An 11,084-nucleotide genomic window follows, 5' to 3' on the forward strand; every position below is an offset into this window, starting at 1 on the left:
GCAGGGGTGAAGAAAAAAGGAACATCATTCCCATGGCTGACTATTTTGTAATGAATGAGCGCTTGCTTTTTCTGAAAATATCTCCTATAAAAATCATTTTTTCTCAAGTGGTAGAGACAGGAGCTTCGGATTTAGATACTCAAGTTGGACTCCTAGGTTCAGTGCTTATGGATGGTGTCATCTGAGGTAAGTCATTTAACTTCCCCTGACTCAGTTTCCTTATCTCTGAAATGGGTTTATTCAGACCTACCCCACTGGGTTAGGTTAGTATAAAACCCTCAGCACGGTGCCTGGGTCAGAGTGAGTGCTCACTGACCTACAGGGATCATCCCTGACATTTGCTGCTCCAGGATAATTCTCTCTCTCGCTCCTCTTCCTGGAAAGCAGGCTGGCCTTGACGGTGGGGGGTGGGGGGAGAGAAACCTTAGCACTTTAAGCACTTTTCTTTCTTTCTTTCTTTCTTTTTAAACTGAAGTACCGTTGATTTACAATGTTGTGTTCATTTCTGCTGTACTGCAAAGGGATTCAGTTACACATATATTCTTTTTCACATTCTTTTCCATGATGGTTTATCACAGGATTCTGAATGTAGCTCCCTGTGCTATACAGGAGGACTGGTCAGGTTTGTGTTTTTTTGTTTGTTTGTTTTTTTGTCTTTTTGCCATTTCTTGGGCTGCTCCTTCGGCATATGGAGGTTCCCAGGCTAGAGGTTGAATCAGAGCTGTAGCCGCTAGCCTACGCCACAGCCACAGCAACGCCGTCATATGGAGGTTCCCAGGCTAGAGGTTGAATCAGAGCTGTAGCCGCTAGCCTACGCCACAGCCACAGCAACGCCGGATCCCTAACCCACTGAGCAAGGGCAGGGATCGAACCCTCAACGTCATGGTTCCTAGTCGGATTCGTTAACCGCTGTGCCACGACGTGAACTCCCCTGGTCAGGTTTTGAGTGGGTCGGCAGAGGGAAGAAGGCAAATGGGAGACAAGACTCAGCATTAGAAGGGCCCTTGCACCCTAGCTGAGGAGGGGACACTCCTGAAGTCTGCAGGTGAGAAAGAGCAAGGGCAGCCAATACAAATCTCATCTCTCCCCAAGGTAGCTTGCCCCCCACCCCAAAGCTTTAAGGATGATTACTCCCAGCATTCCACTGTCCAGCAGGCCCAAACCCCCCTCGAGATGGAGCAAATTCGTTCATATTTCTTGGAAAGATAAGGCTTAAGCGATAAAGGCTCTGGATCACTTAAAGCATAAAATTCACTGACTGATAACAGAGCTTTTCCCCAGAGCCAATTCTGATAGGATAAAGGGGACCCATGAAATAGGACAAGGGGAAGGAGGATATGCTGGCACAGATCCATCTCTAGAATGTATCTGTACATTTGTCTCAGAGCTACAGGCAGCCTGACGAGGCAGAAAGAGTGAAAGCGAGAGCTCGAAAACCCAGCTCTGAGTTTGGAAGGGCTGCCTTTTGAGGGTTTGTGTTTTGCTACAAATAGGCACAGTAAAATCTCCGTAGCTTCTCCCTTAAGGCTGTAGAAAGGCTCACAGGAGAGAATGGGAAAGAAAGCATGTTGAATAGTCCATGCAAACATTATTATTCATTGAGTGCAATCTATCACTCTCTGGCGAATAAAAGAGATTTCCTTAATTCTGACCTCCTGTGCTTACCCATCAGCTTGGCTTGGCCCACAATATTCCTGTTATCAGTAGCGCTACCCTGGGGAGTGGGCAATCCCAGAACACCACTGAGGGTCAAGCTTTCTGCATTTAAATGTCAGAACAATATCACCCGTTTCAAGGCAGTGAAAAAAAAAAACAGCAGGGAAGATACATTTGCTCTGTCTACAGCAGGGTTTCTTTTTCTTTTTTCTTTTTTTTTGTAAATCATTTATATTTTTTTAATTACTTAATGAATTTTATTACATTCATAGGTGTACAACAATCATCACAACCAAATTTTACAGCGTTTCCATCCCAAACCCTCAGGGCATCCCCCCATCCCCCAACCTGTCTCATTTGGAAACCATCAGTTTTTCAAAGTCTGTGAGTCAGTATCTGTTCTGCAAAGAAGTTCATTGTGTCCTTTTTTTAGATTCCACATGTAAGTGATAGCATTTGATGTTTCACCAGGCTTTCTCAACCCCGGCTGGATAATTCTTTGTTGTGCTTTGTAGGATATTTAGCAGCAGCCCTGGCCACGATACCCACTAGATGCCAGTGGCACCACTCCAAGTCCTCATAACCCAAAATGTCTCCAGAGATTGCCAAATCGGGCAAGGGAGGGTTTGCAAAATCACTCCCAGTTGAGAACCACTAGTCCACCTAAAGAGAGGAAACATGGGCCGGTCATTCAAGGCAGAGATGTGTGTTAGCTGATGTGTTGTTGCTTCAGAAAGACAGATTTCAGAGGGGTAGCAGGAAGTAGAAAGGGAAGCTGTTGGCAGTTGCAGGGCATAAAAGTGGTACCTCTCATCTCTCCAGCTGGAGAAGCATCACCACCACAGCCAGGGGCCACCCCATAGTTGTGATTTGGGGGACCTGAGGGATGGGACGAAAGGCCTCCCTTGGATCAAAAGTTAATGCCATCTAATGGCACTAGCAGGTGTCCACACCCTCTGCTGGTGACAAGAGCCAGCCCTGCTGGTGACAAGAGCCCCTCTGCAGTGGTTGAAAACTCTCTCTCCTCTTTCAAGAAGCCCACTTTTATTAATAATAGATCCCCAAACGTCATGTCAACAAAGGGGACTTCTCACTGCCAAGAAACATAGGCCATCTATGTCAGCAGCCTCAAAATATGATCTTTTTTCATTTTCCAAAGCAGCATATGGACCACAAAAAAAATCTCAGTGAGCAAGAGCCCATAAGAAAGTCAACCAATCAAGGCTTTGATTTTTCCTTGCCTTCTCTGAAATCATTCTGCTAAAACAAAAAAGTAAAGCTGCATCTCACCCCCCACCGCCCCTGCTTTTGAGGGCCACACTTGCGGCATACGGAGGTTCCCAGGCTAGGGGTCAAATAGGAGCCACAGCCGCCAGCCTACACCACAGCAACACCGGATCCAAGCCACATCTGCAACCTACACCTCAGCTCAGGGCAATGCCAATGCCAGATCCTTAACCCACTGAGAGAAGCCAGGGATCGAACCCGGAACTTCATGGTTCCTAGTCGGATTCGTTTCCCCTGCACCACGATGGGAACTCTAACAAAGCTGCATCTCTAAAGAAGACAGTGCAAAAAGACTGTTGGTTCTGTTCTAGGCACTCTCAAACGGCTGAAAGAAGGGAGGGATTGGACTGTAATATGGCCCTTCGGCAGGCCTCAGCTAATGTCCAGTCCTTGACAGAGCAAGAAAAATGCGGGGTTAACACTGCCTGGCAACTTTCTAGAATTGAAGATGACGCTAGAAATTTCCCAAGCAGGGCCACTCCTTTTTCTCCTCCCACCCCAAAGTCCTGTCTCCTGCCTTTGCACAGAATCATGCAAACCAAACAAATCAGGAGCAATGATGTAGGCAGTGACTGAATTTCCAGACAAATAAAGATGAATACAAAGGGGAAAAGAGGAACTGCCAATATATATTATAGCCTCTACTATTTGGGCTCACCTGCTAAATGTTACCCATCAGCAGAGATTAAAATGAAAGCCTGCCACATTCCAGGCAGACCCAGTTCTCCAGGGAGAACTCAGCCAGGAAGTTTGCTGGCAATTCAGTGGCATGGCCTGGTCGTTCCTAAATACTCTCCAGAAGGCAGAGTTCGGGTCAAGTAAAAGCAAGTTGGCTCCATCCCTTGACAAAGCCCCACTGCTAGGGAGCAGGTGTAGCCTGCCAAAAACAAACAAAAACTTCTCTCGAACAACAACAAACAGTTAACACCCACAGCCTGTCAACAGCAATTAGCCCGCCCTGCAGGCAGAAGCCTATTAAGACCAGCTCTCAAATCCAGCCAGGTCCTCGGCAAGCAGAAACTGCCACCTCTGGGCTTCCCCCAAGGAAGTGACCTTCAGCTGAAACTCACAAGAGCAAGCACAGCCCTCGGGGCCCCTAGAGTCAGGGGCTCTTGCTGGGTGGGATTATGACTTTCCTGGGCCCTAGGCACTTTTGCTCCTGCCTCCTTCAAAACATTTTTTAAATTTCATTCGAGCTTTGGGAGTTCCCATGTGGCACAGCAAAAATGAAATCGACTGGGAACCATGAGGTTTCAGGTTCAATCCCTGGCCTCGCTCAGTGGATTAAGAATCTGGTGTTGCCGTGAGCTGTGATACAAGCCAGTGGCTACAGCTCTGATTGGACCCCTAGCCTGGGAACCTCCATATGCTGCAGGTGTGGCCCTGAAAAAACACACACACACAACAAAAAGCAAAAAAAAAGTTTATTGGAGTATCGTTGGCTTACAATGTGATTAGTTTCAGGAGTACACCAAAGGGAATCAGTTATATAAAGAAATATATCCATTCTTTTTTCCTATATAGGTATTACAAACTATTGGAGTAGATTTTCCTGTGCTATAACCATTATAATATTATTTTCAAAAAAATTTTTTGGCCACGCCCAGGGCAGGTGGACGTTGTGGGGCCAGGGATCGAACCTGTACCACAGCAGCACTGAGCCACCCAGAGAACTCTTTAAAATGATTTTTGATATAACTTTCAGTACTTTGTTTTCTTGGCGTGTTAGGCAAAATTGAATAGGTTTTTTGCAGGCCTGAAAATTAAGATATTTCCTTTGAGTATTTTCATTCCTTTTGGGTTTTCTTCTTCTACTTTTAAAAGAAATTAAATAAGCAGTGTCCAGATCCCCTAAAAGTATCACGAATCCTAGGCACTGTGTGCCCACAATATCTAATGGTGAAGTCTGCTCTGATTCAGTAAATATTTGCAATTTAAAAATAAACAGTTACCTATGGCCTAACTATCCAACCAACCACAACACCAATCTCCTTTGAAAGTCCATTCTATTGATAAAATACTGATATAATATGCCTGGAAACTGTATCTTTCAATTCACTTAAGAGTGAAAAGTCTACCTAATCTCTTAAGTGATTCCTTACACAGGTAGACCTAAAAAATAATAATAATAATAAAAAATAAATAAAGTCACCACACAAGGTAGATTTTCTTCAATATTTTATTTATATAGAAATACTTAAAAAATGAAGTAGCACCATTACTTAAGTTTTACCTTTATTATGTAGAACTTTAAATGTCAGAAAAATAAAACTCTTGATACAATTTCAAATCTTGTCTCAGCAAATATAATATTAGTATTTGACCATGAGGTTAAAGGCCCTTTATCATAAAATAAAATATACTTTGTTTTTTTAAACTTTGCTCAGTAAAGTACATTTAAGCTCAAGTAACATCACCTACATATACATAAACAAGTGGTAAACAAATGTATTAAAATAGAAATACTAAAACTATAGTGGTGCAACAGAATTTTTGTAACTTGCACTGAATTCTATTTATACAAATGTTAGAAAGCATCAACAGTTCCTTTTGACATGTTTATACATTTCCGTTTTTTGTAATAATATAGAATAAAATATGCTTTATATCACTGAATAGAAAATATGCTGGGTGAAGCAGATCTAGAAGATTTGTCTGAACCTATAAAATCTCCATCCCAACAGAATACTGTTCAAAACATTACACATTTTATGGTTTGTAATTCCGTCACAATTGTGTGATTATTAAAATAATACAGTGTTCTTTGCCATAAGGCCATACTAAAATAAAAAGATTTAACCCAGCTACAAAAAAGTTCACTGAACTTAAATTAAAATACTTGTAAACATCTTTGCAATATGAAATATAATTTTTCAAGTCAAAAAAGAATAAAATACTTCAATCTGTATTAATGCAATTTCTCTTTAAAACTTTTAAACGTTTTTAATATATAAGAGATATGTTACAGTTTCTTTAACTTTAATAAAGCTGCAGTATCCTGGTTTCACAGGAACTCCTGGCCCTTCCACGAACATTCAAAAAGGATCCACTGTGTTCTATAATAAGCATCGTAGGAACCCAGCCACAAAGGGGAACACACTAAAACAGTCCACACATCCCATAGCACTATTATTATCATCTTCATCATAATAATTATTGTTCATTTTTTTCCTACTTTAAGAAAATGGAAAACGTGGGGTTTTCTTCTTTTGGAAGCTTCCTATTAAGTACAGTGTAAAAACTATCATTACTAGAATGTCGCCGATTCTATTATTTATAGAGCATGCATTTCAGGTGGTTCAGAGGTTTCCCAGGCTACAGTACTCTTGATGCAGATATCCTGGCAAGTTCCTTTGTTTAAAAATTAAAATTTTTAGAAAATGAGCGGATACTACAGCTTTCCAAGCTCCTCTTCGGATCTCAGGAGTGTGAGCAGGGGGGAAGGAGGAGGTGGGGCACCGAGTAGGCAGAGAGGCGCTGGGGAGTGAGGATGGAGGGAAGCGAGTCCTCCTTCCCCCGCGTGGTGCGCGCAGGCGAGCGCGCGCGCTGCCTTCAAGAAAAGATGCGGATGGCCTGAGTGACCGCGGTGTGGCAGACCGGGCACTCAGGATCGCTCTTCTCGCAGATGCGGTTGGCGCACTCCATGCAGAAGAGGTTGTGGCCGCAGGGCACCAATGCGGCGATTACTTCACTCTCAAAGCACACGGAGCAGTCGCGACTGCCTTTACGCCGCAACCCGGAGGAGGAGGATGAAGAGCTGGAGGAGGAGCTGGACGACGATGAGGAGCCAGATGTGTCCGACGGCTGCAAGCCGGGCAGCTGCGCTCCCAGACCATTGGCATACGCGGCGTAAGCCAGGCCCCCTCCGCCCGGGTCGCTGCGCACCCGGCGAGCCAGGTGGTGCTCGCCCGCCCCCGGGGCCATGTGCAAGGGTGGCGACAAACGCGGGCAGCTGGTGCCCGGGTGCAGCCGGCGGTGCACCAGCAGCCCCAGATTGGCATTGGAGGGTGCGCTGGCGCCGCCCCCGGGAAAGACCACGGAGGAGGACGAAGCAGACGAAGATGCAGAGGAAGAGCAGGAAGAGGACACGGGAGCTGCAGGTCCGCCTCCCGGGGATCTCTCGAACTGGGCCCAGATAAGAGGCGCCCCAGGTGGTGGGGCGGGAGCTGGGTCGAAGGTGGGCTGTAGCTCAGGACAACCGTCGGGGGAAGGCACAGAAGCTTCCCCCGCGGTGTAGGTGTATCCATTGCCATTGTTGTTGTTTCCGTTGTGAGCAAAGCTGAGCGCAGGGCTGGGGGGACTGTAGTCCGCCAGGCGCGGGGTAGCGGCTGCACTGCCGCTGGTCCCCCCGCCGAAGTAGGAGTCTGTGGAGGCGCTGCCAAGCGAGCTGGAGCTGTCGTTGCGGTAGCTAGAGAAGGGCTTGCGGCCGGGAGTGGGCGTGATGCTGGGGGTGGGCTTGCTCCAGAGGCTGCCTGGGCCGGACCCGCCGGACCCATGATGCAGATCAAAGCCCACATCCGTGCCGTTGGCGTGGAAGTCGTTCTCATCTGTGAGCTCAATGATGCCGCCAGTGCGCAGGGCGATGTGCGCCTCGATCTCCTCGCGAGCTCTGTCCACGTTCTCAGGCATGCCGGTCACCTCGAATACCGGCTCCTTGTCGCGGCTGGGCGTCACGATGTACGTGTGCGTCTGCTGCTGGATGCGCTTGATCGTGGCTCCCTTAGGCCCCACCACGAGCCCCACCACGCGGTAGGGCACCCGCACCTGGATGGTGGTCTGCCCTGGCAAGTTAGGCGGCCCAGGCACCGCGCCGTTGAGCGCCGTGTTCTTATTCCGCGAGGCGCGGATCATGGAGAAGTGCTCCGCGGCAGAGATGATCTCCCTCCGAGCCATGGCCACATCCTCCTTCCTGCCCGTCACAACAAAGACAGGCTCCTCCCCACGGACCGGGGTCTTGATATAAGTGTTGGTCTTCGCCCGCAGCGCTTTGATTTTACAACCTGGGAGCCAGGGTGCAGGGGAGGGAGTGGGAGAGACAGACAGACACGCCCATTATCCCGGGGTAAACCGCGGAGACCTGGGACAGCCCGCGTCCAGGGCAGCGGCAAGGCAGGACACGCGATGGGCGGAAAGGGGGCGGCTCCCTCACTGACCCTGGGCCGCGCCACGGGCTGGGAAGCGGGTTCCACCCGCGAGACGCTCGAGGAACAGCCCATTGGCTACCCAGCCCTCCCCCAGTGACTGCAGTCGTCCCGAGCCAAACCCCAGAATCCCAGAAAAAGTCAGCTGGGGGGATGCCGCTGGGACCAGCCTTGCGCACAGTCCGCCCTGAAGACCGGGCAAAGGGGTTCTCGGGGAAGGCGGCGGGACCAGAGACCTCTAGCCCTGGGGGACTGGTGGGAAGCGAGGGTAGTCCCGGGACCCATTGTTCCTTCTCTGGGCTCCATTCCGCTTTGCAGAAATCCAGAATCCTCCTCCCATCCGATGCTCACTCCTCCTCCTCCCCCCTCCCAAAGGACCGATCAAAGGCCCCCTCCCCCAAGCATCTTATATTTAAATTCTCTTTCTCGGGGTGGGCTGGGTGGGGGGCGCTAGGGGAGAAGGCAGTGATTGTCGCTGGAGAAAGTGCATCCCGCCGTGGCCGCGGCGCAGCTCTGGGAGACAGGCTGCCTGCACTTTCTTTGTCTGGGGCGCCGGCCCATCGCGCGGCTCTTCCTCTCTCCTCAAGGCTCACCGGCGCCACGGGTCTCGATCCCTCTCCCGCCCTCCCCGCGGGGCGGTGGCCCGAGACCCTCTCACCTCCAGCTGCCCATCCCTGCCAGACCCACCTTGCCGCCCCACGATCTCGGCGACATGCTCGGAACTGGGCACTGGCACGCACTCGGTCATGTTCACGCTCTTCTTCCGCGGCTCGCTGTCGTACAGAGACGCGCCCTCGTCACTGTCCAGCCCCAGCAGGGAGAGCTGGTCGAGCGCGAGCTGTAGGGCTCTTTGGTCATCCAGGGTCTCTCCCCCACCGCTGCCACCGCCGCCTCCCCCGCCGCCGCCGCCGCCTCCCCCTCCGCCGCCGCTGCCGTTGCGCTCCAGGTCTGCAAATAGCGAGCTGGGCATCGCTCGGCCGTGCGCACCGCACCCCCGCCGGCCCACGGCTCGGCAGCGGGAAGCTGCGGCCACAAAGGCAGCCGGGAAGCGAGTGGTCAGGGGCGGGGAGGCTGGCTGGCTGCAGAGGGCTCCGTTGCTCCTTTCTCGGCGCCGGGAAGAGTGGTTCGCTCCTCGCGGTCCGCGCCCGGCTGTGGCTGCAGGAGCCCCCGCCTGGGTCCCCACCCCAGATCTGCTGGCGGGTGGGGTGGGGGCAGAGCTCGAGCGGCAGCCGCGCGTGCCCCCCGAGTGCCCGGCTGGCTAGCCACAATGCCGAGCGAGAAGCGAGCAGGCGAGCGACAGCAGCGTTTCTTTAAGGAGCCCCTCCCCGGCTCCTCCACTCCCTCCCTCCCGCCCGCCCGCCCGCCCTCACTCAGCGCTTTTTCCTCCTCTCCTCCCCGCCTCTTGACTGAGCCTCTGCAGCCAGACGGCTCCGGAGGGGGACGAGGGAGGCGCAACGTCACCGGCGGGAGCTGACACTACAATGCTACTGACACTATCGCTGGGGGAGGCGATTGGCGCGCGCCGGGCCGGGGGGCGGGCGGAGGCCGCAGGCTGAGCGATCGGAGAGCGAGGGCCCCCCCACTCCCGCGCTCGCCGCAGCCCGCCCCGTCCTCCTCCCGGCCGCGCCCCTCCCCCGCCGCCGCTAACGCCTCTCTTTGTTGTCTAATGCGGGACTGGCAGGCTCGGGACACTTGCCTGTACCTATCAGCCGAGGACGGTCACAGTCCCCAGGTCTCCTCCTCCGCCAGATTAAGAAAACGCGCCCAACTCTGATGCCAGGGGCCCGGCTCTAAGAGAGCGGTCCTTAGGAAGTCCCGTTAGTGTCCCCAAATAAACCACCCCTAGAGCCAAAGATGCCACTGGGAGAGAGTCTATTGTCTGCCTAGAAGGGTGGTACGAGCTCTCAGACACGAAAAGCAGGTCTCGAGCTCCTTGTGCTCACTGGCAAAGTGGCTCCCGGCGTGGGCTGCCCACCTGCACCGGAGCACGGGAGACACAAAGGCATACGCCCGTCCGCATCGCCGCTCGTGCGCGCGCGCGCGCCCGCAATTCCGTCCTCTTGGGCAGCACTTGGCCCAACTGGCCTCGAAACTGAGGATCAGAAAGCCCAGAAACTGTCTTCAGGCCGGCCCTGGCTCGCCCAGGCGCCCGAAACGTCTGGAATGCACTGCGCGAGGGTCCTGCACTTGCCCCGTGCGCTAGTTGAGACCCTGCGGGTGCTGACACGCGTACGAGCGCCGCCCCGATACCGCGAGGACGCCGGCCATATCTCCAGCGGGCGGCTGCTCTCCGGTCCCTCCCGGCCCCACGGTCGGGCATGCGCAGTGAGCGCGAGGAGCGGACGGGCCCTTTAAGGCGGGCGCAGGGGAGAGTGCACCGGCCCCTCCCGCGGCCCCGCCCCAACGGGAGGTGTGCGCTCGCCGCCGAGCCGCTCTTTGTGCGCTTCTCGGGTGGGGGTAGCGGCGGAGGGAGGGTGCGACGGGACCGGCCGGCAGGAATGGCGAGCTGCGCCCCCTCCCGGAGCTCCCGGCGGCCGCCTCCGAGTGCGAGAGAGAAGAAAGAAGGCTTTCAGGGGCGGGCCAGAGCGGGGCACGCTGCCCGCCCGGCCCGGCGCTCGGTCCCTCTCCGCCGGAGTTCGCCTCTGCTGCCGGCCCAGGCGGATGCCCCCTCGGTCCCCGCGCGCGCTCCCTTCCTTTGTTCCGGGCGCCACCTGGCTCTCCGGGCCCCCTATGCCGGGCCGGGGCCGTTCTGCCCAGCACCGGGGCCGCAGTTCGAGGAGAGAGCCAACATCGGCGCAGCGGGGAACTCCTGCTGAGGACAATAAGGCCATGTGGCCGCCACCGCAGACGGCTTACTCGGGAGTCCTCGTGGTGCCGCGGGGTAATCGTGGAGTTCGAAGGCGGAGGCTCTCCCAAGTGCTCCCTGCGTGACCCAGGGAAGAGTGTGGGAGCGCCCTGGACCTCAGTTTCTTGTCCATAAAATTGGGGACATTGCACCAG

At 53.0% G+C, this 11,084-nt stretch overlaps 1 protein-coding gene across 3 annotated transcripts; it reads right to left on the bottom strand.

The window, feature by feature from the left end:
• Positions 1–5,108: 5,108 nt before the first annotated feature.
• MEX3B (mex-3 RNA binding family member B) lies at positions 5,109–10,385 on the bottom strand. 3 transcript variants are annotated; one of them, XM_021098869.2, is made up of 3 exons: positions 10,060–10,385; positions 8,772–8,857; positions 5,109–7,943 (listed from the first exon to the last, which is right to left on the bottom strand). In XM_021098869.2, exons 2-3 carry the CDS (start codon positions 8,830–8,832, stop codon positions 6,496–6,498), a joined length of 1,509 nt encoding a protein of 502 aa, XP_020954528.1. In that variant the 5' UTR covers positions 8,833–8,857; positions 10,060–10,385; the 3' UTR covers positions 5,109–6,495. The 3 variants fall into 3 exon arrangements, with proteins under 3 accessions (XP_020954528.1, XP_084823090.1, XP_020954527.1); XM_084966964.1 differs by having other exon boundaries at positions 9,781–10,385; XM_021098868.2 differs by lacking the exon at positions 10,060–10,385 and having other exon boundaries at positions 8,772–9,367.
• Positions 10,386–11,084: the final 699 nt, after the last annotated feature.

Source organism: Sus scrofa, chromosome 7 (assembly GCF_054392235.1).
Source record: "Sus scrofa isolate SSC_HxYL_T2T_F1_AM1 chromosome 7, Sscrofa_HxYL_maternal_Yorkshire_Landrace_v2.0, whole genome shotgun sequence".
NCBI lineage: Eukaryota > Metazoa > Chordata > Mammalia > Artiodactyla > Suidae > Sus > Sus scrofa.